Here is a 27,987-nt window from a genome sequence, read left to right as displayed (position 1 = left end):
GTTGTGGGGATTCGGATGTTTTACTGGAGCAGCTATGTGTATAGAGGTTATGATAAAAGCAAACATGATATGAACAAAGCAGCACATACTCAGTAAATAACAGCAACAAATTACACACAATAAGTGTATTATAAAAGCAGAGATTTGAACTATTGCAAAACTCCTGCAACCTTAAGTAACATCATCACATCAACAGGATTTTAACTAATATGGGAAGAGCTGTGCTCACCATAGAAAGATCTGTGTATTTTATGACTTATCATTTAATAAGAGACACATGATCGTTACTTTTGTTTCCTTATTGTCGTGTTATCTGGTAAAGCGCATCAGACCTGCACAAGCTCAAATTGGTGCAGAACAAAGCTGCACATCCAGCACGCTGCTGTTCATGGACTATCAAACAATCTCCTTGTCTTGTTTTGTGTTATGGTTGCCCTTTTCAAAGCCAAAAACTCAAAGATTTTGTCTATCAAATGCAGACACACTCATATTATGAGACAGGTCATGTATGGTCATGTAATAGTTCGTTTTTCAAGAACATATGCTACGTAGACAAGAGCTTTAAACAGGGGAAGAAGCTCAGTGGAGTGAGTTGCCATGTTCCCTGAAAACTACCAGTAAAATAAGCTGTAAGAAGATCTATGGTTTCTTTTACTTGATATTCTTAAACTAATAAGATAGTCATAAAAGTGGACAAGATTCCACAGATAACTGTTAAAATTTTTACTGTCATTGTGATTATTATTAATTCAGTCTTAAAAATTCAGACATTTATACTTAAATTGGTAAAAAAAATTGCCCAAATGACATCCTTCCTGGAGCGACTCTACTGTGCAGCTGCAAAGATGGCAGTTTAGAAAGTTTCTCCCCCGACAACACAGATATAATTACCATTAACATTAAACTCGCATGAAACTTACGACGAGGAGATGGATAAGGGTAAAATGATGACGCCTGACAGGCAAATCAGAAACAGATTTCAACAGAATGCACAAAATCTCAACGCATTTGAAAGTCGCATCCGAGGAGGCTCTGATGCTAGCTATAGCCCACAATCTAGTGCTAAAAGAGAAACCACTGAAATGACGGACATCCTTTCTCTGTAAAGGATCAGAAGAAACCGTTTCCATTTTTATCCAACTGTGTTTCACTTTTCCCTCTGTCTTTGAGTTGAAGTTGAAAATGTTTTCAGCATTAGGGAGATGTAGGTTAGGGATTAGACTTGTGAACGGGTAAAACTTTATGAAAGTTAAACTATCTGTTGTCTTTTGAATATCATCTTTTGGATTTTTTGGATGGATCTTAGGGAGATTTGTTGCTGCCCTGGCACTAACTAATGGGATCATTTTATGCAAAATGTTAACCATATTTTGATTGAGAAATGCACTGATCAGTACGGTCAGATATTATTCTCTATGCGTGTTGAGAGGAGAGCTTTTTACATTACATTACATAGAAACCTGACATTTCCCTGCTGTTCTTCAGTGACTCAGGAACACTCAAGGTGTACCTGCATTCAATGATGTTCAGCATTAACAGCAGCGGAAGCAGCTGGACAAGATTCTCCCAGACTATAGACAGCAGCACACCTTTCCAGGTAACCTTAAACAGATTCAGTGCTTTAGATCAGTGGTTCTCAACCTTGGGTCAGGACCCAAAAGGCCTTGAAACCGTCCAAACTCAGGATGCACAGGAGCCCTATCACCTGTTTCAGACTGGGTGTATGTTTGCCGAGTGACAGCTGTTGTGCATGATAGCTCCAGCTCACGCCATCAGAGTTTTCACATGCACAAGTGTGCTGTGAGTTGGCAAAGAGACACGCATGGGGCACAAAAAAAATAAGCAAGCCTTTTATCCTGTAGCTTCTCAGCACATAATAATGTGAACTGAAAGCTGGCATACACAGATGTATTTCAATTTCTGTAAGTTGCAATGATAGCATGCAAATTTTTATTGTCTTCAAAAGATATCAACTTTTTTTTATCTTGGATCACAAAGCTGATTTTCCCTTAATAAGGTGTTCATTTTTCCAAGACATCTAGAAAACAACCAAATTAATATATTATTACAGGAAATGGAACAAAATAAAATGTATGCATGACTTTTTTGGGCCTCCATAAAAATGTGCTTTTAAACATGATCTCTGTCATGTTTCTTTGTTCTGAGGCCCAGTGGCCAACTTTTGTCATTAGATACCTTTGAGGGGTTGATAGTTGTCAGAGATTTTGGTCACTGTTTCTCATGGTGAGGTGGTGCTGGGCCCTGAGGCCATACCAGTTGAGAACCACTGGTTTATATAATAATGAGAATGATTTTCTTCAATGGCATTCACTGATTCCCTCAATCAACTCACTGTTAGCTGCTGATTGAAGCAGAGACTAACAACAAAGGATTTATCGCCGTTGATGACATAGATGTCATACCAGGCCCTTGTCAAGGTATAGATGGGGTTCTTTCATCATATTTTAGGTTATTTGAGAAATAAGTCTGATTTTTAAACAAAGTTTTCTTTCTTTCAGTTAATGAAACAACTTCAGGATTTGATGGTTGTTCATTTGAAAGTGGCACATGTGGCTGGGAAGATATCAGCCATGGCCAGCTTCAGTGGACAAGAGGGAATGCTTCTGGGAACACTGGACCTTCTGTGGACCATACATTGGGAAGTGAACTGGGTACGGCTACTCACTTGTTATTTTAGACTCATTTTAGTATTAGAATAACTGAATTAATTTATAGAATAACTTTTCACAGTTTCAACTCATCAAAAAGGGAGGCAGCAGGAGTCCCTCTTTTACCTTTAAGAAATGTCCAATCCTAAATTTCTTTAAGATTTTCTGGGTATTCTAATGAGATGTTTTTACATGGATAAAAGACACTGAATTACAGAAGTGAAAGTGTCCTTGTGTTTCCTCTTCTACGTCAAAATGGCAGCAACAGTGCCTGTAGGAAGTGTTAGATTCTTCATCTCCCACCATACTATAGCATTGATGAGGGTAAAAGGATATCTAAAGCTTATGTTAAACACGACATGTGTGATAGTGTGATTTATTTATACAATCTACTGCTGATAAATTTAAATCACACCTCAATGTTGATGCTAATTTTAACAAAGAACCAACATATGGCCCTGCACTAATGCTTGAGTGTAAACTGAAAGGGAAATTTAAAAAGTAACCTGCCTCATGAAGCACAGTCAGTAACATGGTGTACAATACATCAATCATATCACTGTTTGTTTTGCATACTCAGTTTATTTTCAAAATTTAAAGTGTTTTTGATGTGTTTGCTGCATTACAATTTCACAAAATCATCCATTTTCTTCATCATCATGTTAGAACCATTTTAATATTTACAGTCCCGTAAAAAAGTATTTGCCCCCCCCCCCCCTCTGATTCCTGATTTTCTGGCATATTTATCACACTTAAATGTTTTGGATCATCAAACCAATTTTTGAATTTTACAAAGACAACCAAAGTAAATACAAAATGCAGTGTCTGAGTATTTTTTTAAGGGGGGAAATAAATCCAAACCTATCTGGCCCTATGTGAAAAACTATTTGCCCCCTGAACCTAATAACTGGTTGTGCCACCCTTGGCAGCAATAACTGAATTCAAGTGTTTGTGGTAACTGGTGATGAGTCTTTTGCATCGTTGTGGAGGAACTTTGGCCCAATTTTCTTCATAGAATAGTTTCAACTCAGCCATATTGGAGGGTTTTCCAGCATGAAACGCCCATTAAAGGTCACACCACAGCATCTCAATTGGATTTAAGTCCGGACTTTGACTTGGCCACCCCAGAACCTTAATTTGTTTTTTTGTTTTTTTGAGCCATTCAGAGATGGACTTGCTGGTATGTTTGCGTCGTTGTCTGGCTGCATAACCCAAGAGCGCTTTAGCTTAAGGACATGAACTGATGGCTGGACATTGGTCTTCAGGATTTTCTGGTAGACAGCAGAATTCATTGTTCCATCAATCACAGCAAGTAGTCCAGGTCCTGAAGTAGCAAAGCAGCCCCAGACCATCACACTGCCACCGCCATGTTTGACTGTTGGCATGATGTTCTTTTTATCAAGTGTTGTGTTATTTTTATGCCGGATGTAATGAGCCAAAACATTAAGTGTGATAAATATGCAAAAACATCAGGAATCAGAGAGGGGGCAGATACTTTTTATCGGCACTGTGTCTGGTAGGTTTCCCTCAGATTCATATTTTATTCTCTTAACTGTATATGTAAAAAAAAAAAAAAAAAAAAAGATTGCCAAGGATGACACTGTTTTTTTTTTCCTGATTCATTCAGGTTGGTACATGGCCGTAGAGTCTGACCAAGGAACTCAAATGAGCCCTGCTGCCATGCAGAGTCCCACCATGAAACAGGCCAGCAGCACCTGCACACTCCACTTCTACTACAGCATGTTTGGAGAGGGTATGTCCTGCATAGACATGCAGTCATCAAAATCATGTTATTGGTTTGTGTGACACATGATGTTTAATTCTTCATACAATTTTAGACGTGGAAGAGCTAAATGTGCTGCTAAAGGAGGGCTCCAGGACCACAGCATTGTGGTGGCTATCTGGTAACCATGGAGATTCATGGCATCATGGTGAGGTCACAGTTGGTCGCACCCCACAGGATTTCACTATCCTGTTTGAAGCCTCCAGAGCCTTTACTCAGCCTGGACACATTGCTGTAGATGACATAGATTTCATCAACTGCACCTTGCCTGGTAGGCAACCTGTTCGACTCTGCTGTTTCATGCTGTACATCTGGATCAGTACTAAATTATTTGGGTTTCTTTTTTGTTTTTTTTAGAGCCACAGCCCAAGTGTCCAGCAGATATGTTCATGTGCAACAACAATGTGTGTATTAAGCAGAACCAAGTGTGTGACTTCTGTGACGACTGTGGAGACTCATCTGATGAGAGAAACTGTGGTGAGTTTGTAAAAACATTATTGCACTAAAAGTATGTTCATAAAGTCCATGCCAGCTCTTCAGCCACTTCCCCTTCTCTTTTTTATTGTTGCATAATTTCCTTCCTCATCTTTAAAAGTTTGGTATTTGATATTATGTAACAGAATCCTCTGTTTGAATCTATAAACCTTGATGATGATGGTTTTGTAATGTATTTTTCAGTATAGAAAAGGATAAATCCTCAGTGTAATTACAAAAATGTAATCTGAATTTGAGTTTTTGTGAATGTATGTTACAGATGAGACATGCAACAATGAGTTGACAAATAAAAGGACAGAAAAATAGTTTGTCGTTAGTACATTTGTTAAGGACACATCTTTATGAAGAGAAATGCCAAACACCTTTTTGTTCCAGCTGCTAAAAATGTTGTTGCTTTATGTAGTTTAGAGTAACAAAAACATCTTTTGGTTTAGGACTGTCAGGAAAAAAATGACATTTTCACCTAAAGCTCTATTAATTGTTGTAAATATTCTGGACATTTCAGATGTTTTATAGTTGAAATATTTACTTTATCTATCTTGAGGTAGACCTGCAGATTCATCAACAGTGAAATTAACTGTGTGCTGCAGCCTTAAATATTCATCAGTTTATAGCTTGTCTACCTCTCACTCCTTTATCTTGATAATGTAGAGCAACAAGGTTTCGAGGAGCGCTGCAGTTTTGAACAAGGTCTATGTTCCTGGGCGGGCAGTGATGTGGACTCACTTGGAGCAGAGTGGACCCCTCACACGGGACAGGAAGCCTGGGTAAAATACGGGCCCCCTAGAGATCACACTGAAAACACTGCTGCAGGTATCAGATTCTTGTTACACTGACAAAGTCCTGACTAACTTTTCATGTTTGTTGTCCTTTTATTGATATGTTTTCCCATTTTAATGATACAGGTCACTACATTGTCCCTGGGATTCACCTTATAGAGAAGGGCCAGACATCAGAGGTTGTCTCTAAAACTTTACTGCCCAGCTCCAACTGCACTGTGAGTATAATGAGCTGCTATTACATACACAGTATTGTAAATGAAGACGTAAAGTTGATAAGCCATGCAAATGTGCTGATGTTTAGAAATGGATGTTAACCATGCTTACACTCTCAGCTGAGTTTGCCAGCATGCTAAAATTTGCTTTATTAAAAAAAACACAGCTAAGACAGAGGGAAATGGAAAGATTTTTGACTGGAAGTAATTTAACCTGATGGTGTTAGGTACATTTTTATCTTGTTAGGCAGATCGATTGGTAGGATTCTGTGTATGTCATCAGACAGATCCCTCTTGCAGAGTTTGAAGCAGAAATGCTTGTTCCTGGTCAAAGAATGACTGGGCCAACCAGCATTGTTTTAGGAGAAAGAGGCAGGCATGGCTTAGTTGAAGTGATTACAAGCCTGTAAACAACGACAACCAGTAGGCCTGCCCACAGAATTGACCTGGACCCTGGAAAACCCCGTGAATAGGTCCATCCCAGTTACGATTTATTTAAAAATGTCAATCCATGTGTACTAGATTAGTAGTACTGGTGCCAGCATCCTGACTACAAGTTCCTTTATTTGGAGCTGAAAACTGTGTCAAGAAATTATTGGCTCTGGTGCTGGAGTGTTTAATCGTGACACTTTTTAACAACTTATAACCACATTCACCCTTTTTTTTCCTGCTTGTTTGCCACCATTAGATCATTTATGCCACTTTTTTGCAACTTTAAACCTCTATTTTTCCTGTATTGCAGCTTTTAACCAATTTCTTTCTGTTTTGCCACTTTTAACTCAACTTTGTTTTGTTGCTTTTACCCTCTTTTTGCCACTTTTCTGCAACTTTTAACCCGTTTCAGACTATATTGTACTACAGCAGTAATAAATAAAATTGACTTTAGTTGCCCTGATAAGAGTGATTGTTATTGAAATTAAAAAAATAAAATATGGTTATCACAGCTTAACTTCACAATGGATTATGATTTTGCTGACTACCGTGGGCTCACGTTTGACAGGGCCTCAAAAAGCTCTCACCTTCATCCCCCTTATGGACGGCCTTGGCAGCCAGTAAAGAGATTAATGTTGTTGCAGCTATAGCAGCAGTTCAATTTATCAACTGGCTCCACTGTTAGTGAATAAATCTCGTACTGACATGATAATAGCTGCATGTTACTACGTTAACTCTGTCAGATGTTTTTTTGCACATTGTCCCATAATGATTGTGATGGACAGAACATACATCTAATCACCTTCCAAACATATTTTCTTTAAATGTTTTGCTCATCCCAGAAACCATATATGAGGTGTTGCCCTGATGCATGTGAAATACATCCCATTCAGTTGATATGTGCAATATTCTATCTCGTGTGTCAGGTTACATTGTTTTAGGAGTCTCAAAAAAATATTAGCATGGTACAGAGGGACACATGAACGCCTGTACCAAAAGTCATGCCAATCACGTGTTTTACTCAGGACCAAAATAATGATCCGTCATACGTGCAGCCATGCTGCTAGAATGGTGACACAGTAGTGAAGCTTACATCTATGATGGATTTGTAGTGAGTGTGTGTGTTATTTGCTTTGACTAAATTTATCATAGCAGTCTTGCTTTTTGCTTGTCTTCGTCTTATCTTACAGTCCGTTTTTAACAATACTGGCAGTTTTGGTCACATTTTATAATCTTTTTAAGATAAAGCAAGGGAAAATTATTGTTCTAAAAGGGAAAACATCATTGTAGTGACACTTGTATTCATGTAGGTGAGATTCTTCTTCTTCTCCCTGGATGATACCACAGCCAGACTGACGGCCCGGTCCAGGACGCAGCACTCTGGTAGTGAGGACACTGTGCTGTGGCTCAGGAAGGACTCGCAGTCATACAGCTGGCAGAGAGCAGAGGTTACGTTCTCATCCTCTGTGAATAGCAAGGTCAGTAAGATCACAGACTGATTATTAGTTAAAGATGAGAGCTTCTATCAGTCATCGTTTAATAGAAGTTCCCTGAGTGGTTACAATGTTCATAAAACACACCCATTTCTTCTGTAGTGTTTTAACTCACTGTTTTGATGATACAGTCATAACTCTTACTAATGTTGCTTCAAGCTGCAGCAGGCAGATGTTTCCATTTGTGTGCTGTTTGCGAGGCAGTATTTATAGACCCATGAGATGTTTTTATAGTTGTATAAGAAGTTTTTATCTTTTTGTGTAAAATTGAAGCAGTACATATAATTAAACACACATTTTTTTACTTATTTTTCAATCAACAACAGTACAATATAGACATTTCCTTCTCTTCCAGCTGTATAACATCTGTACCCATCACATTAATCTATTTCATACGGGGTAAACAAAAAAAAATTAAAGAAATAGTCAAACAAAAATCTATGTATATATGTAATTATACACACCTACTCAATAGCATATACATATAACCACATATATACATTTGTGCACTCATACATATGGGTAAAATTAAACAATAAAAAAAAGAAACCCCTCATCACATATCACAATCTAGAAAGTCCAGGTAAACACACAAATTTTGTCTTCTCTTTATTCAACCTTTTGTAAAAGATGTTTTATCACCTTTGTTTGCTGAGAAAGGTAGTAAAGCACTACAACAAGATCAGAACCCAGAGTTTAGATGATTTCCCTCTTAGGTTGTTTTCAGATATGAGAGGGTTGACGATCAAAGAGGACTGGTCGCACTGGACGACATCTCCTTCTCCAGGGAATGCTTATTTGACCCTGAAAACAATGAACTGCCTGAGACATCACCCACCCCTGCACCAGCTACGTCTCCTCACACACCCACTTCTCCAGCTTCCACCTCGACTGCACCCACCAACCCCTGCCAGGTAAACTAATCCACATGGGAAGCTCAAATAGATGGAGCAAAGTTAGAGAAGTGCATCTAAACTGTTGAAAAAAATCCACATCTCCTGTGCTCTTTCTGTTGCAGGATGAGGAGTTTTTCTGTTGGCGTTCAGAAGTTTGTATTCTGGCTTCTTTAAAGTGTGATTATCATTTAGACTGCCCCTTTGGAGAGGATGAGGTTCAGTGTGGTGAGTTTAGAGTTACATTTACTATACCCATTTTTTTGTCATCAGCAGTGAGCAATATGTAATAAAAACTTTAAAAGTGGTTGTGGAATGAAATCCTTCAGAGAGGATGATATGGATGAACTTTTTAGATATTCTTTTTGAAAGCATATGTCAGTTTCAAAAGAGGTATGTAGTATTCAAAAGTTTAGAGTGAATCCCTGTTGAGTCATAGTCAACTTTGTTAAAGGGAATTCTTATCAAATTATTTATTAAAATAGTCTGTAATGATATAATAAAATCTAAATTAAATCATGAACAATATAACAGCATAAAAAAAGAAAATAATCAACCTGAAATGTATGCCATAGGATATATCCCTACATAGTTTAATGCTAAGTGGAGGAAAAATACTTGAGAGATCTTTTGATTTAAATTTAATTATTATATCAGTTGATATCTAAACATATTATGAAATAATATCATATTTTAACAAAGATTAAACATTGAAATTTAATCAAAGAGAAAGAAATGCTCATGTCACTAATTGTTGAATGTAAAGACAAGCCTATAGTTTCGTTAAGAATGCATGCCTGTTGTTTATTATGAACTGTGTGAGTTTGAGTGTGTTTGATTTTGAACTGTACTGCTGCCATTCTTGGCCAGGTCTCCCTTGAAAAAGCAATCTTTGATCTCAATGGGACTAGCCTGGTTAAATAAAGGTTAAATAAATAAATAAGTATGATGCTTACTATACCAGTATGTAATAACTGCTTCAGTTCCTTAAAATCCCCTGTAAAGTTGAATCAATAATTGCTCTGTAAATACAGAGTGGGATAAGACTGTTAGAAGTTTTTCATCCCTTTTTGGTCCAGTTTTTTTTGGCAATGGGGCCAAATAGGTGATCCCTGTTCTCCCTAATACCCTTCATGATCATGAGGACATTGCATTTTCCTTTCCTACAACATAGCATCATTTCTGCTCTAAGAATTTTAGCAATACTTGTCCAGAATGGCCATTTTAGTTTGGGTAATTTGCTTGAAATTGAAGGATTTGCAATGAAGAAGTTTTCATGGAAATATGGGGGTTTTGTTTGTATATTTTGTGGAGTTTTACTGAAAGTATTGAGGGAAAGTTGCTATAAATGCTTGCTATAAATATTTTGTTATTTTCATAGAAATTTGGAAAACTATTTCATAATTTCTGGGATTTTTTTGGGGGGGGGGGGGTCATTTAAGATTTTCAGGATTTTTTTTTTTCATAGCAATTTCAGAGCATTTGTAAAAAAAAAAAAAAAAAGTAAATCAATTGAAGGAATTTTTGGGTACTTTTTGTGGGATACTTAATAAGATGTAAGCATTTTCACAGACATTTCAGGCAATTTAATATCAATTTTAGGCAATTTGTGCAGATTTCAGAAAGGAAAGAAAGAAAATCTACAAGAAATTCAGAGCTTTTAGGTTAAATTTTGATGCCTTAATGAGTCCTTTTGGTGCGTCATTAAAATGAATCCCCCATCCCTCTCTCAATGACATACACAGTTTCTTACTGACTAAAGACCCCCAACATCTGACCAACTGCCCGACACGGAGCCAAAACATCTGCTCTGAAATGTATTTAGTGTTGTACTTTCTGCTGAAACAAGACCTTCAGGAGATTTATAGAAATCATTTTTATCAACTAATTCAACCTGTTCAAAGACAATGCTGAACTTTTAAACTTATCTGTTCCTATTGATTCAACATAAGTGGGAGAAACTAAAAATGCTCTCCAAATTAAAGCTCAGGTCTCAGGAGGACAATCTCACCCCCATAGCACTACAGCTTCATGAAAGCTCTCATGTTCTTTAACATCTTTAGCATCAAGCTTTCATTCTACTGAGTCAGGCTACACACTGCTAACCCACATGAATGAGAAAAACATTTTACTCTGTGTGAGACTGAGATCATCAGGTTTTGAACATTATTCTGGCTCACGTGGTGTAACATGTTAGGATGGACAAGCCCAAAGAAGCTGACAGATGAACCCTCTATTGTCAGGTTGGAGCAGTTTTTGACTGTTGAGAGAGGCGTGTCTTTGCAGCTAGTGGGAGGGTGGAATGGTTTCTGCACATTAGCAGAAATGCCCACAGTATCATATGCAGAGATTAGAACTTAATTTCACGTTATTTAGACCATTAATTTTATGCACTTTTTTGTTTTTAATCTCTGAAAAATAACCTGGTGTTTGACAACACTGTCTTCTGTATTATACCAAACTTCTAATAACAGTTGTAATTATAACTTTATTTGTAAAGCACTTTACAACAGAGTTACAAAATGCTTCAAAACAGAAAACACTACAATTAAGAAAAGTCAATCAAGAAGATAAATGTTCAACTAAACAAAAATAAAATAAAACTCAGACACAAACAAATGATGAAATAAGTTCAAACATAGTTAAAATCAGTTAGTCTTAGTTTATACTTAGTTAAAACAAAAATCATATTTTTTAATTCCTGTGACTTAAAAGATGAGATTAGCAGCATGGGGTTAGACTGTAAGAAGCATACTGCTTACTGGATTGTGCAAGTTTTTGTTACTGAAAGTACATCCATGTCATTCTTGCAGCAGAATTTTCAGATCACAAAATGTCCCCAAAGCTAAGAAAACCTTTCTCTGGTAAATACATGATTCATAATAACCTCCCTGTATTCTCAGCAGTATTACTCATGCTGTCTCTCTAAAATCACAGGTCCATGCACATTTGAACATGACCAGTGCCTGTGGGCTGACACCAGCCCTGGACAGAGCAGGTGGCAGAGACAGAAATCAAGCAACAGCACTGAGCCGCCATCTGATCACACTACAGGCACAGGTGATTTTAAGGTTTTATCGCTCAATAATGTCTTTTCTCTGTGGCTCCATGGGACAAATAAAATGTTACATCAAATCAGAATGTTCAGTTATTATATTTGCTCACTGAGGATGTTTCTCTTGTTTTAGGATACTATATGAGCGTAAATGTTAGTCAGGACTCCACACAGAGTGAGGCCCGACTCCAGAGTCCCCTACTCCCCCCTTCATCCCCCTTCTGCCAGATAAAGTGAGTTAAAAGCATCAATACCATGTCCACAGTTTGTTTGCTACCACCTCCCATGTTTATATAGTTATCTGTGTTGAACAGCTAAAGTATGAATTGCTCAATGTTTCCCCCGCCGCCCCTGACTTTTTAACATGCAACTCTCTTCCCAATCCAACACTCTCCCCTTCTTCCTTCCTCCTTTCCTAAACGCAGGTTTCACTTCCACATCAGAGCAGAGAGCGCTGGGTCACTCAGAGTGCTTATGCAGCAAGCTGAGGGGAGTGAAGCAATCCTGTGGTCACGCAGTCACAACACGGGCTCCCACTGGACCCCAGAGCAGCTGCCGATCGGCCTGCACCAGCAGCCTTACAAGGTTTCTAACAGTTACCATACACGCTAATGTAAAGACAAGGACATAGAGACAGGTGATAGATGATAGAAAATAAGTGTGTGTGCTCAATAATACAACCACATAAGTGTAAGATGAACCTAGGAGTACTGAACAGGAATTCTGGACCGTAACAATGGTGGCTTTTCTTGAAAATTTCTCTGTAAATTCACAGTAAATGGAGATGTAATCCACAAGCATACATTTTGAACTAAATACTGTATATGTATCATATATAATGGGACATCTAAGACAACATGCTCTGCATGTATGACAGTATATCAAGTTATGTTTTTTTTTAATTACTGCTGCGTACAGCTACATATACTATATAAATACTCAGTCTACTACAAAATCTACTTAGTATTTGTCATTTAAAGGCTCTAGTAAAATTTGCCTACCCCATTTGCAGAGCCCTTTACTTTTAACAATTAACTAAAGCCTTTTTTTTTTTATTTTATCTCTTGAAATAAAGTGTTTATCTTGGTGTATCAGGAAAATGAGGCATAATTCAGTTCAATCTTTATTACAGAATCAAGGTCCAGATATGAATAAAACAACACAACTCATTAAAAGACAGCATACTTAACATTTTCAAAGGTACGACAAAAGTTCAAACTTTAACTACAGTATTTTAAACTATAAAGATAACTTTAGACTTCAAAAAGGCATCTGTAGGCTCTATAACAGTGCAGTAAAGAGGGGGTAAAGAGGTACAAGATTTCTTAAGACAGATTACTATTAATCATAAGATGACTCTCCTGCGGTTAGAAATTTGGCTTGCACTGCACTATCTTAGTCTAATAAGTAATAATGAATAATAACCTCAAAGCACCATTGTAGGATATTTGAAGCCTCTGCTTGCTTGCTCTCTTGTAGTTTGTCTATAAGTCTGCAGTATACAGAGGTGTGCAACAGGCTTTCAACAGAGACATCTTCACAGGATCTGTACACAAACTAAAGCGACAAACAAGTCTATCCTTTTGGGCATAAATCTTGCAGAATTGCTTGTATATATTACTATCATTAATCAGTTTTTTTGGTGATGAAATCACCAAGGTATTTGACATATTTTTGTCAGACATCAAGATTACTATTCGACAGTTTAAAAACAGAAAAATTCAGATCCTTTTCATGCAGCAGATAATCATGGCACTCTTACTGGCATTAAATTTGATATCATGTCCAACACCATAAACAGAGCACATGGACAGCAGCTGCTGAAGCCCAGCACTACTCAGACTAAAAACAACCACGACATCAGCTTACATCAAATGGTTTCTCAGTCTGTCACCAATCATGCACCCAGCAATAGGCTTGAAGATCACCAACATACAGATTAAAAAGAACTGCGGACAGAGTTAATTCTTCAACAGTGTTAGTTTTGATAAGATCAATACGTAAACTTGCTCAGGTATTTTTAAATATTATTGAGGATACCAATACTTTAACAGACATTTCGATTCTTTCTCTTCATAGGTTTGGTTCAGTACCTTGACTAAAGCAGCCCATGTTGACCCTTCAGATTACAGTGTTGCCATTGATGATATCTCTTTTGTAAACTGTGAAAAGTCCTACCAGCCGCCAGGTAAAAAAAAAAAAAAAAAAAAAAGACTTCAACAGTAATGCTTGCTTTATTTGGACAGAGCTAGAGTTGTAGGCTTGAGAAAAAGGAAAATCAACCAGATCCTGAACTCTTTCTCCCTCCTCAGCTCTGTCTGCCTGTGGTTGTTCGTTTGAAGACGGGCTGTGTGGTTGGGTTCACGGGGCTGAGGATAACTCTGATTGGCACAGTGGGTCTGGTCCCACCGAAACCCCAAATACTGGGCCATCAGGAGACCACACCACCGGCAAAGGTCACTATCTTCTATTGTCATCTAAAACATTACTTATGGCTTAGGTAGATAATAATTAATCCTTTACACATAATTGTGCCAAAGCAGCTATAATCACACTCAACACTGAACATGTTCTGTTTTATAAGTCCTTATTCCTGACAATGAAACAGCCTTATGGCTCTTACAGGCAAGAACTTTCCATATCATTCAGTCCTGCTCTTTTCTGTGATTACCCAGATAACCAAAGTTAATACCCTGCAATGGATTACAGTTACTACAGAAAGCGCATCATTTCATGTTCATGCTTTTCCTTGGAGGAAATCAGGAAGAAGAACTATTAAGAAGTCACTGTAGCCACAAGTGACCCAATGGTTTTATAAATGGAACAGGTGTTAATGCAACACCTGTTAGCTACTTCGGGCAGATATTTTAAGCTGTGCTGGTTTCACACTTGAAATCACTCCAATCACCTGACAAACGTCCTCCCATTTGGCAGCGTATTTAAGCAGAGAGATTTCTAGTCACTTTTTCTGTGTTTGACTCAATGAGTCAAGATGCTCTCAAGAGGATTCTGGAGCTTCAAGCAATCCCACATTCACTCATCCAGCTGCCATATCTGCTACAGAGAGTATTGTGAAGTGTGGTGGCAAAAACCCTTGCAGCAGCAAAACCCTTGACAGGCTCCAGTATGTCCAAAACTTTGCTGCTAGAGTTCTCACCCACACCAGACCCTGGCAGCACATCACTCCGACCCTCATTCACCTTCACTGGCTCCCTATTAGGTCCTGCATCAGCTACAAAATCCTCCTCCTCACTTACTAATCTCTCCATGCCCTGGCTTCTCAAGCATCACCTGTTCACCACAGCCTACAGTCTTCACTTAACTACCCCCTACACTCATCCTATCCCTCACTGCGAGGCTGAGGTCAATCGCAGACTTGGACTCACACATGGGGCAATGGGTTCATTAGACAAGACAGTGTGGTGTTCCCGGTATCTAAGCATGCAGATGAAAGTCAGTGTCCTTGGTCCTTCCTATACTCTTTTCAGGCCTGGAGGTTGACTCTAATGACAACTTCTCTTCGGCACATTTTTTGGGTATCGTCAGCAAGACCATGTGTCTAATCCTGACGTGCTCAGGATGGAAAGGGTCAGCTGCTTGATATGAAGAACAGCAGCTGTGCTTTTTTACAGGCACCTGGCACACTTTCCAGGGCCTGATCCAGCCCACCCTATACAGGGCGCCCAGGACCTGGTAGGCTGATCCAGTGTCATGGCTGGCCGTGTGCATAATGGAGGGATCAGATGGAAGGATACCTGAAGAGATGGGGCATGGCACAGGCCAAGATGGCCATCGGGAGGCCAGAGTAGTACAGGACCAAGGTTCATGCAGCAAAGTGCGGAATTGGCACTCACTAATCCATCATTTATCCAAATAATTCTAAGAGGACAAGTTGAAGCCTAGACACACACTATGCTCTGCTGCTGCAGTAAACAAAATGTTTGCCACATTAGCTGAAGTAAAGTCATAATGACTTAAAACTGACTCAGTAATGTCTGCTTCCAAGCTGGTCAAGTCATACCACACATGAAAGAGTTGATTAGAAAAAGCATGAGCATGTTTAAAGCTGGACTTCAGTTACTTCAGGCCTGTAAGAAGTGTTGGAATGAGAGTTCAAATAGCTTGTCAGAGCTTAATCATACATGCAATCTGTAATAAGGAGACACAGATATTCATTTTAATGTTGCAAAAAAAGCTCATTTTTGTGATATTTCACAGGGAAATACCTTTACATTGAGAGTTCCCCTCCAAGTGTGAAAGGGAGTACGGCCCAACTGAAGTCCTCACTGCTGCCCCCTGCTGATGACGAAGGATACTGTTTTACTTTTTGGTACCACATGTTTGGATCAACTGTTGGCTCTCTGAAGGTGCTTCTGCAAACAGCTGGTGACAAGGAGAAAACACTGGTAAAACTTGCATTTAAATTGTTGTCTAATCTGTTTATTTGTGTGAAAGTAAAAAGGCATTAGAGGTCAGAGAAGGCCACATTTTTTTTATCAAGACATCTGTTTGAGTCTGGACTCATAACTTCCCTTTACTACTTTAGAAAAATAAATCTCGGAGGATGATTGAGAAATATTTGTGACCATTCCCATGTGGTTTTCTTTCTGTTATGATTCCCTTCACATTATTGTGAAATGCAGATTGCAAAATGACATTAAAGCATTGTACAACGAGTGCAAGCTGCACAGTTTTACATCCTCACATCCTCATTGGGATGAGTGAGTCATCCTCCTGTCCTTCCTGTAGGTGTGGCAAAAATCAGGAAACCAAGGAGATGAGTGGCAACCGGTTCAGATCCACCTGGTCCTGCAGGAAGTCCACCAAGTCACTGTTGAGGCCTCAGTGGGAGGAGAGGCTGGAGACATAGCCATCGATGACATTTCCTTCACCAGTGGACCATGCCCTGCTTCTGGTAATAAGATGGAAGTTGGAGAGGATAAAAACTTTAAGATTATATTTTTTCCTGTTAAAGCTGTTGTAGTCATTTGAGTTAAAGAAGGGAAGCCTTCCTTTTTCTTCTCACTGAATCATTCATCTTCAACCTTTTCCTCCTCATTTGCTTTAGCAAGCCTGCATACTGCAAGAAAAAGTGCCCAAGCATGTCTCTCTCACTCCTCATTTATTTTGCATTTTTCAACACTTTATGCTATCAGATCTCAATCAACAGGGATGTCTTGACAGCCTAGTGGCTGCATCTTAAAATCTCCTACAAGAAACTCTTGGTTAGTGCAGATTTTGGTGCCCCCTGTAGACAAAGCAGTACCTCTTATTTGTCATGTCATGGACATGTAGAAATAATGTTTTAACAAAATTTTCCTTGTGTTTTCTTCTTCTGCCAAATGCATCACTCACAGTCATCCTTTGCCCTAAGACAGTGATCATCAACTGGCCATCTGGGTGCCATATCAGGCACTCCAAAACTCTCCATCTGCAAAAAAGATGTGGTTTTTAGGGCCTCTTTTGTCTTTAAATCCTAAAGCTATAAAATAAACCCCAGCATCATGAAGCTTGTGATCGTTTTAGCAGGAATGACTTAATGTTTGATTCATGTATTTCACAGAAATCGACCTGTTAACTATTGTAAGTAAATATGATGCATGATTAAGATTTACTAATCAGTCCAGTCCTGATTAAATCTGCAGTTTTCTTGGTCAACTTTTCACTTTAGGCTCTTAGAGAGTGTCTGAGAATCAAAACAAAAGACCTGTTCTTCCATTTGTTTTTCACCAATCAGGGTGCAGCGTATTAGCATCAAACCTAGTGATGGACAACATGACAGTGTAATATAGACTGATCTCTCTATTAATGCTTAAAAATGGTTTATATTTTGGAAAAAACAAATACTTGTATAATAATATGTTATTTGGACCAAAATGTTTATTTAATTTTATTTGATTTGAAAGTCTGTCCCCCTGTGCATCTGCCAAGACAAAATCTGGCCTTTGTACAAATGTAGTTGTTGCCCTCACTATTTTAGCTCTAAAATATTTGACCATTTATGCACAAAAAAGTCAGTAATGAATCTGTAGACATTTAGAGCTAAAATTCATGAGAAATATCAAGTAATACAAGAGTTTGGTAGTTTAACTTCCTGTTGTCTTTCTGTTCATTGTCACTTCATTGAGTCCTGAACAATGTTCATTTTTTTCTACTTCTCCCCCATTTATCCCTTTTGCATTCTCAGGCAATGCATCATTTTTTCCAACTCTACTCCATTTTTTAGTTATGTTTTTTTATCAAGGGATAGTGTGCACTGACATTGATGATTCATTCATAGGAAAAGATAAATGGTTACACCAGATTTAGCAACTCACCTATTTCCTTCTGTACTCCTACATAATGCAATACATAAAACGCCCACAGAGAATGGACAACACAAAGTACAAAATCTAGACATTCAATTTAACTTAAAATAATTAATAAATCCTGTTCAATACAAAGTATTAGAAAGTTTAAAAAAAAAAGTAATGCAAAGAATGCAGTTGATAGTTTTTACATTCATTTTTATCTTTTTGTGATTGATTTTTTAGCAGCTATGAAGTTGAATATTTATTACTGTCACCAAACACACAGCTGAAGTGTCCTGAAGATCATAAGGATATCATATATATTACAAACTAATGTTTACAGTTTAAAATAATTTTTAAAAAATCCAAGACATGTGTGAGTGATCTGCATCTACAACTTCACATTCTCCCCAACATTGCAGATTTTTATATAAATATTTGCTTTTGATCTTAGTGTAATTTAAAAAAAAAAAAAAAAAAAAGTCTTTTTCCATTAGAATTCCCAACACGTCTCTGATTTGGTGGATACGTATTTATGTTTTTTCGAGATGTCATTCAAGTCAACTCTGATTCCCATTTTCCTTCTATATACTGGGCTGAATGATTATTTGAAATCAGTGTTTGGCATAAGAGACATCAGTATTTGTTTTAGTTTGTTCCACAATTTGAAAAAACTTTAAAAAACAGGGTCTTAGCGCTTTATACTTTTTTTTTCTTTTCTTAAGTGATGCCAAACTTTTTATGACTGGTGAGGGACATCACATGAGAAATACTTTGCAGAAAGACAAAACCTAGTGCAAACAATTAGGAAAGTGAAAACAAAAAAGAAAAAAATGAGAAAATGTAAAATAAAGTTTAAAAAAATGAACGAAAACAAAAAAGAAAGCAAAAGAGAAACATCCAAAAAGAGGAAAGGGAAAAATTGTAACAATAATGACACTAATAATGCCTTCAAAAGGGTTCTTGCTCCCAGGTTGCTTCTTGGGCCCAAAAGTATTCTTCCCTCCAATTTTTTTATTGTAATTTATTTACGATTTAAAATATTCCCCCTTTGATTATTGTTTTTCCCAGATCCCTATATTATTTTTGTTATTGTGTGAAGTTGAAGTTACTCTCAAACAGTCGCCCCCCAACACCAGAGAGGGAGCAGAGTCAAGCTTGACACATGTAGATACATGTTGCTTGGCAGCCAAGGTCAAGCTCGATGGCATCTGTTTTGTGCAGGCTTTTTCACCCCCGGGTATTATGCCCGTAGACCGCCAGCAGTTTCCAGGCCCTTGGAACATTCACAGCACGACCAGGGGCTTGTAGTAACCTTACTGCCCACTCAGACTGTACCCGAGGCCATGCTTAATCGCCACATCCAGCCTTTACTTCGCTCTCAAGGCTCGACTTTGTTATTGTTTCAACAGACTGTTTTCCCATACCCCTGGTAATGTGCAAGGATATGCAGAGCAAGACCTGGGTTGTGTCAGTCCTCCTTCCTGCTCAACGGTGCCTTCAGGCAGCTTACTCGCCACACCTACGCCATACATCAGCTTCAGTCTTTGGCCCAAACATGTCTCAAAGTTCTTCATAATACTCTACATTACCATTTTCTTTTCATTTTTAAGTGTTATCGTTTCATGTCATTTATGTCTTGAAGTAAGGAAAACAAGCAGCAGGAGACAGGAATCTGATGTTTTAATTTTCCGTCACAAGCTTTTGTTCATAAAGAAACACAAATTGGTTTTTTTTATTATTTTAAAGCAAATGCATTTCAACATATTTCTTTTATATTTCCTATAGAAATGTGTGACTTTGAGGAGGGTAGCTGTAACTGGCAGCAGCAGACCACAGATGACTTTGACTGGGTCTGGTTTTCTGGCTCCACCTTTAACCCTAACACCGGACCAGACAGCGACCACACCAGAAACACACCTGTAGGACATTACTACCTCCTGCCCTCCTCTACTGCTGACGAGGCTGGTCAGACAGCCAGACTGTCCTCACCATTGTACCCTGCAGGTGAGACAGTCACCATTGTCTTCTTAAATATTGTTTTAAAACATACTCTGAGATCCAAAATCAAAGTTTAAATAAACATTTGATTTTAATTGGGACCATTCTTTTTTCCCCCCAATGAGTAAAAGACTAGAATTATTGAAATGAGTTCCCAGCTATCACAACAGATCGTATAATTCAAAATGCAGACAGTCTATAAAGCTTTCTTTAGTTGTGATGGTTTTAAAAGGTTCCCCATCTTTCATAGAGTCTAATCCTGTAGTTCCTGTAGTGTGCAGGGTTGGATCAAGAAGAAGGGCAAGGTGGTTTCTGTGGGAGTGTGCATAAGCTAATGAACATGAGGCCCATTGATGATGCTTTTATTAATGGACGTATTCATAGTGTTGCCACATGCACCAAAGTGTGAAGCCCAAATCGTCTACACATACTGTTACACCCCTATTATATATCAATATATTTATTGTTTTCTGCTGGTCAACTAATCATCTCATCAGCCCTTTAAACCCAAGTCTGGCTAGCATGTTGGTTAAGTGAATTAATTATAGTTAGTAGTTAATCAAACGTTGTGTGTAAAAATGTATACTTATATTGTACAAGTACGAAGTAAAAAGGACCCTTGCATTAAAACCAGCTAAATGTCTTGTACCTTATTTTACTAGCAAAGTACTTTACCTAATGCACTGTGGTTTACAGGGTTGAATATTCTGATTTTCAGTTTTTGTCTGGTTTCTCTCCTATGACCTCTCAGGTAAAGGAGCTTGCCTACAGCTCTGGTACCACATGTATGGTGCTGGCATTGGGGTGCTGAATGTTTACCAGCAGAGTGAAGAAGGGAAGCAAGAGCTGATTTTCTCTCGTACAGGTGACCAGGGTCAGCTGTGGAGGTTTGCTCAGGCTTCACTTCTGCCCCGGGATCAGCCTTTCAGGGTAAGTCACATAGATCCGATTGAGACCTTGCATTAACATGGGCTAACATTGTGTGTTTTTTGGGATTCAGATACCAAGTGGTAATCTTTAATGTTAGGTCTGAATGCATCTCACTGCATACTTAAGAGGATTTCATATCCAACAGTTCAGACTGCATACAGAGCTGGGGTTGGCTGTCTTCATCCCAACTGGTTTGGTGGTGTAGATACTTTGTATACTGACATGCATTAAGGACCACTGATCAACTGATTTATCCTCAATAGTCTAGCAGATTTTTTGCAAGTGTACAACAGGGTGTTGTACAGTTAACTAACTACCCAAACGTATACAAAAGGACCTCTCAGCCAGTTGCATTAATGTACAGTGCTTAACAAATTGCCATATTTGTGTCAGAGACCATCCAGCATCATGCAGTGCTTTAATGCCGACTCTTTCATTTTCAGTGAGCTCTCCACGTTTTACCATTTTGAACAGGAATGAGGAATTTCAAACTAAATTCACCTTTTAAAACCCAAATTTGAGCCAGCTCACTGGGCTTCTCTGAGAAGTCAGAAATTAATCAAGCATAAAATTCAACCACTAAAACCAATTTTTCTGTTCGGGAATACAAGTAAATAGCTATAATTTGACATATTAATCAAGAAATTATAATGTGCTTTACTATTTTTACACTTTTTTGTAAATCAGTACATTTGAAAATTCATGGATAACAATAATAATTATATTTTAGCATTAAAATATCATTTGGGTTAAAGAGCTTCTACATATTGGTGTATTAACCATTGCAGAAACATAAAAAATGATTTTGGTAATTACCAATGCTGCTAGGGTTAGGGTGGTCTAATAAATTTGTTAAGCATTGTATATTTCACATTATGTTGGAGGCTATTAGTATTATCAATATTCATAATATTTCAGAATTAAGACTTGCAAAAGGTTGACTTGACATTGTTAAACCTTACTCTTTTCAGCTCATGTGAAGAAAAATATCAATTATAAATGCATAAAGACTTTTTCATATGTCTTTGATAAATTGCAATTTTATAGCATTGAATCTAAAATTACTTAAAGACCAGGCCAAAATGTGATCTTGAGAAACAAAGATAACTCCTACACCTTCTCTCTCAACTGCAGATTAAAATTTACAGTTAGCAGTTTCCATGGTTACACACTTGCGTTTCAGATTGTGGTGGAAGGTGTGAAATCTGGGCCCACACAGGAGGGAGACATGGCGTTTGATGATGTCCAGCTGACAGACGCTCAGTGTCCTACTCATGGACATTGTGACTTTGAGATCAACATGTGCAGCTGGACCAACCTGGGTGGAGAAGAAGACCAAGGAGACTGGCTCCGAGGCAGAGGAGCCTCCCCAAACCCCAGCACAGGACCCAGTGTTGATCACACCACAAATTCTACACATGGTAATTGTTCTCACATGTAAAACTGCCATTTTAGCCATGTAATACAATAGTTTAAATCTGTGAACTCTTCTTTGAACAGAACATTTTGATTAATTTTGTCTAAACTCAAATGAAAAAAGTAAGAATTTTCCATACTTTGAAAACAGATATGTTTTTATAACTAGCCAAAAATAGTCACAGGGCTGATTCACAGTGCCATTTTAAGGCATGATATTTTTAGATTGCATATTGTTATTGTGATGAATAAAAATTACTAATATTTACTAATATTGCTTTTTCATGTCTCTGCCTTTATGAGAAGGTAGGCATGGTATTTTTTTGTATGAGATGCGATATTACTGCTAATCTCTATGCTTTTCATTAAATCGCATTCATACTGAATAAAGCCTCCTTTAAAAAAACAAAAATGCTGATAGCTTTTTTTTTTTTGAGCAGATTAGTTTGAGTGCAACTCAGGGTCAAAAATCAAAAAGGATATGAAGGACAGGGGGCATAGAACAAATTATACATAGAGTAAATGAATAACTGGCCAGGGTATTAGAAACAAAGTCTACTGTGATAAAAGGCAGTCTAAACTGAAGGTCGCAGCTACTCTGAGGTAGTCTAAAAATCTTTCATTTAATCGAGCCTTTGTTTGCAAATTACCTGAAGAGTCAATTATATATTTTCCTTTAAAAATGGACTCTTATCATATTATTTTGTTAAGAGAAAACCCAAAGCAACTAAAAAGTATCCATGCCACATTTTTGTGACACACATTAGACATGCATTTTACATTTGAGTGATGTTCACTGTATCGTGTTTTAGAAAAAGAATATGGGTTGAATATCCCCATTGATGATTAATTTTGTTATCTTCCCCTATTTCCACCAGGTTTCTATCTTTATGTGGACAGCTCAGTGGGTGAGTGGGGAGACATGTCCTTCCTGGTTAGTGACGTGTTCCATCCGACCACTAGAGGTCACTGTCTGTCATTCTGGTATCACATGTACGGTGATCATGTTGGGACTCTCAGAGTTTATATAAATGACAGGTAAACTATCTGTAAATGTTTTAAAAATACTTATATTAGAGAGAATATTATCTGCTGATGTTCCTGATACAATAGTTTTTATTTTATTCTGTGCTCACTCTTAGAAAAATTCATGCTGGTGGTAATGAAGAAGGGACTCTGAAGTGGATTGAGGCAGGAGACAAAGGAGACAAGTGGCTGGAGGCCAAAGTGCCTGTTAAACATACAGAAGCATTCTGGGTAATGATAATTATAAAATAAAGAGATTCATCTGTGTTGTTTTTCTACCTCACCTTCAAAATGATTGTCCCTTCGTTCAAGTCACTTATTCTCGAAGAAGCTTGTATAGAAATTACATTTACAAAAGTAGAAGTGTACAAAAAGAAGCTTAAAAACAAAATTGAAAATAATGGCAATGTTAAATCATGAACCTGCTGAGTTAAGTTTGATCTTTTCTGTTGCAGCTTGTATTTGTGTATCAGAGAGGGATGAATACAGGAGGGGATGTTGCTCTTGATGACATTATCATCCTCCCAGGCGGGTGCTACTCAGAACCTGACACTGACTCTTCAGGTGACAATGGTAGTCTGAAGTTCTCCTTGTTTATTATTTATTCCTAGGCCTTTTACAGGGAACAATAATGCTGTTCCACTTCCTGTCTGAAAATATACAGATTATTTAGTAATAAAAATGTGTATATATAATAAATTAGATGACTACTTCTATAAAATATTTGATATAGTATTTGGTTTAACTGCATGCCTGTTAGCTATTTTAATGCTTTTTAGAACATTCATTTATGGATAATTCTGTCTCCATTGTTTGATAAGTTTGTTATCAACTCAGTTTTTACTCATTGTCAGCCAGTTCCATGAAAAGACCAAAACCAATAATTATCTTAACACTATCAGAGTACTTACAGATTTCGAACCCTGTTTTAGGCACTCGTGCTGTTTATGAAGTCTACTTGAGACTTGAATTATTGAAAACATTAGTAAATGTTTAGCAGTATAGTCATAGAAAAGATGCTTAAGATGACTGAAAGCAAAATGTATGAATAGACATTTTAAGAGCATTTATTTAGTTGTGTGGCTCATTTATGTGTTTTTAATACTTCTCAAATGACAGCAAAGCTTTACAGCTTAGAACAACAAGCTCCATAAGGATAGCCTATGGCTCTGTGTTCACCGACTCTCTTTTCTCTTGTGTTGTCTTTGCTTTTCTTTCTCATGTGTAATATTGGCATGAGGTATGAACCTCAGTGTTTCACTTTAAACTATCAAGCATTAAGCTTGTGGCATTTAAGAAGAACTCACAGATCTACCTAAAGTTTGTTTCTCTCTTCATCAGAGCTCAGAGAACAGTTCTAGAAAAGTTTAAGGTCCAAACTACAGTTAGTTTTAGGTTTTTTGCATTTGAGAAGATTACATTTCTGTTATTTCAAGCATTTTGTCAGAATGAAATCCAATTTCATTCATCCCTAAATAGTTTGATTTGTACTGTGTTGGTCGTCTCGTGGGAATTCAGCTAAAATGCCTGTTACTATCATTCTCATCCTTATGTGTTTCTTCACTGAAGGTCATTCAGATATTTTACCAAGCAGATGCTTAAAGAATTGGAAATATTAAACCTCTTTGTGTTTGCAGACATGTTGCCAGTGGGTCTTGTAGTAGGTCTCACTCTGCTGGCCGGAGTCATTATCGCCATTTTCCTCTTCATGCTGAACAGAAAGTGGAGAACAATGTACGCAGTTGTTTACATACTCAAGTCATTTACATAACCATCATTAGCTCACAGAAAAATATGGGCTCATGCTTATGTCAGTACTGCTTGTATGTCTCAGGAATGAGCCAGCAATTATGAACGTCGATGCAATCGACCAAACCTCGGGGCTGGACCTCTTTGAAAGTAAAACAGACGTAAGTAAGAAGTATCTGATAAGAAAGCATTTTGTCTGTTTCTAATTAATGTGAATATTTATTTCCTTACAGGCCACACAACATGGCGCTGACTTCTCCTTCTTCAACAATTTGTACGATCCATCATCGAGTGTAACTGGTACCTCAATGAACTCAGCTGATGCTTAGTCCGTATTCATTCCTACAACTAATGCTAGAAACCACACGTTAATGATATTCTTGTTCTCTGAGATCTTTCATTCAAACAAAGAAATATAATGACAGTTCAGTAATGAAGGATCAGTGGCTTTGATTTTCATTAATGAAAACCGTAACATTAATCATACAGTATATGAAGTCAGGTTGACCCCAAATAGTCAAATATTGGGTGATTCCTTTGAAAGAGCCTCATTCTACTGTCAGTGTCAATGTTGAATATCGGTTTATTAAACAGATCATTCCATTCCAGCTTTATGGGGGTGTCAAATATCCATTTTTTACATAGGTTTGCCTTTGTTATGCCTATAACATCACCTACTTTAGAGTAAATATCAGCTTATTTATAATTCTTAATGCAATTAAAATTCTAACACCATAAAATGGGAAGTAGCCCTTAGGCTCGTGAAAAGGATAATCAGCTATGGGCCTTCTATATTGTAAATGAACATGTAAAAATATAGTCATAAGGTCACCATGATGCAAACTTAATGAGTGAGAAAGAGGAAGGATCAAGTGCTATCTTAGAATAAATTGATATTCTAAGTCTAGAAGACAAGTAGTTTCATTACATGGTTTATCTCTTGTGTTGCAGTTGAGAATGTGAGTGAAAAGGAATGGCATTTCACCTTTTGTCAACTACAGAAAAATCCTGACCATTCAGATTCAACTATGTAAATCATTAGTTGGGGACACCATTAAAATACGAACATTATTTATTGTCTGCTAATGATTCTTCACAGAGGAAAAGAACTGCCTGTTTTTGACTCTTTGAACATGGTACTTTTAGAGTGTAAAGTGTATGTAAATTCATTTTAACAGAGGTCCTGTGTTAACCTATATTATGTTGTCCCTGATGTAGAAGCAGCAAAATCAACTTTCCTGTTTAATTGGTTTTGGTTGTTGATGAGCAATGAATAATCCAAAGCAAAGTAATTCCATCATAATCTTAATTTATGGTAGCATAGTACTTTAAATGAACTACCTTTATAGGAATTGCCTTTTCTGACCTGACAGTTTGACGACTGAAGTAAATGTTCTTTTTTTTAATAGTTTGTGAAAACATTATGTGCATTAATAAACTGTAATTGCACTTGAGCTTTGGTTGGTGCTTTTCTAGTCATCCAACTACATGCTTTTCACACACTTAACCATTCATACTACATTCAAACAATGATAGCAGAGGGTGCTATGTGAAGTGCCCACTGATCCCATTCAAACAGTTTCATATACCACTGACACAGGCAGTGGGGTTTTGCCCAAGAACACTGATATGTGACTGTAGGAGCAAGGGGTTGAACCACTAATCTTCCAGTGAAGAGACTGTGAGTCTCCACCGATCCCACCCCTAAATGAAATTGATATCTACAAATTGAATTTAAAAATGTTAATCAGATTTTAAAAATAAATATATAACAGATGTTAACTAAATGTGACCAAAATTGAGGTTGTTGTTATTATCATTATGTCTTTCTTTGTGCCCCTCTGCTTATTGTCAAAACACTTGGTAAACCTCTGATTTTTTATTATTTTTAAGAATTTCATTTGATGTACAGTGCCAAGACAAAGTTTTCACCCCTTGGATGTTTTACCCTTTTATTGGTTTTATAAATTATTCATGCTCAATCTAAATTTCACTATGTTGAACAAAATACATAAAAGCCTCTTTTTTAATGTTAAGTGAAAACAGATTTCTACAAATTAATGTCAATTAAATGAAAATATGTAATGTAAAATAAGTGACTGCATAAATATTCAGCCCCTTCAAATCAGTATTTAGTAGATGCACCTTTGGCTGCAATCACAGCACACAGTCTGTGTGGATAGGTCTCAGTCAGGCATGCAAATTTAGACCCTGCAGTTTTACTCCATTCTGTTTTACAAAACTACTCAAGCTCTTTCAGGTTTCACAGGGAAGGGGCGTGAACAGCCAATTTAAAGTCCATCCAAAAATTCTCTATTGGACTGAGGTCTAGGCTGTGACTCAGCCACTCCAGAACATTCACCTTGTTGTCTTTAAATAATTTCTGTGTAGTTTTTGTTGTATGCTTTGGGTTATTGTCTTGCCGGATAACAAATCTTTTCCCAAGTTGTAGTTCTCTTCCTGACTGAATAAGATTGTCCTCCAGGATTTTTTGTATTTTGCAACATTCATTTTACCCTCTACCTTTACAAACCTTCCAAGGATGGCTGCTGAGAACCATCCCCACAGCATGATGCTGCCACCACTGTGCTTCACAGTGGGGATGGTGTGTTTGTTGTGATTGTGATGTGTGGTTTTAGGTGCCCACCAAAGATAGCGTCTTGTCTGATGGCCAAAAAATCACCATTTTGGTCTCATCAGACCAAGGGAACTTTCTTCCACATGCTTTTTGGTGAATTCTAGCCCAGACCTAAGATAGGTT

General features: G+C 37.6%; 1 protein-coding gene across 1 annotated transcript in view; it reads left to right on the top strand.

Moving 5' to 3' along the window:
• Positions 1-26,678, top strand: part of si:ch211-106h4.4 (MAM and LDL-receptor class A domain-containing protein 1) — a 42,201-nt gene extending 15,523 nt beyond the window's left edge. Inside the window, exons 21-47 of the mRNA XM_041803013.1 lie at positions 1,486-1,597; positions 2,360-2,438; positions 2,520-2,672; positions 4,297-4,422; positions 4,508-4,723; positions 4,810-4,929; positions 5,599-5,760; positions 5,853-5,944; positions 7,684-7,851; positions 8,583-8,780; positions 8,885-8,987; positions 11,697-11,819; positions 11,948-12,047; positions 12,240-12,399; positions 13,894-14,002; positions 14,127-14,270; positions 16,033-16,220; positions 16,564-16,729; positions 19,893-20,111; positions 20,857-21,035; positions 22,219-22,456; positions 23,330-23,489; positions 23,594-23,708; positions 23,933-24,041; positions 25,115-25,211; positions 25,312-25,387; positions 25,460-26,678. Of these exons, the coding sequence (XP_041658947.1) occupies positions 1,486-1,597; positions 2,360-2,438; positions 2,520-2,672; positions 4,297-4,422; positions 4,508-4,723; positions 4,810-4,929; positions 5,599-5,760; positions 5,853-5,944; positions 7,684-7,851; positions 8,583-8,780; positions 8,885-8,987; positions 11,697-11,819; positions 11,948-12,047; positions 12,240-12,399; positions 13,894-14,002; positions 14,127-14,270; positions 16,033-16,220; positions 16,564-16,729; positions 19,893-20,111; positions 20,857-21,035; positions 22,219-22,456; positions 23,330-23,489; positions 23,594-23,708; positions 23,933-24,041; positions 25,115-25,211; positions 25,312-25,387; positions 25,460-25,555 (3,808 nt within the window). The 3' untranslated portion in view covers positions 25,556-26,678. The remainder of the gene's footprint in view (positions 1-1,485; positions 1,598-2,359; positions 2,439-2,519; positions 2,673-4,296; positions 4,423-4,507; positions 4,724-4,809; positions 4,930-5,598; positions 5,761-5,852; positions 5,945-7,683; positions 7,852-8,582; positions 8,781-8,884; positions 8,988-11,696; positions 11,820-11,947; positions 12,048-12,239; positions 12,400-13,893; positions 14,003-14,126; positions 14,271-16,032; positions 16,221-16,563; positions 16,730-19,892; positions 20,112-20,856; positions 21,036-22,218; positions 22,457-23,329; positions 23,490-23,593; positions 23,709-23,932; positions 24,042-25,114; positions 25,212-25,311; positions 25,388-25,459) is intronic.
• Positions 26,679-27,987: the final 1,309 nt, after the last annotated feature.

The sequence above is a fragment of the Cheilinus undulatus genome, linkage group 13 (assembly GCF_018320785.1).
Source record: "Cheilinus undulatus linkage group 13, ASM1832078v1, whole genome shotgun sequence".
In the NCBI taxonomy this organism is placed as follows: Eukaryota; Metazoa; Chordata; class Actinopteri; order Labriformes; family Labridae; genus Cheilinus; species Cheilinus undulatus.
The sequence above is the reverse complement of the archived record's forward strand: the minus strand, read 5'-3'. Positions and strand labels throughout refer to the sequence as shown.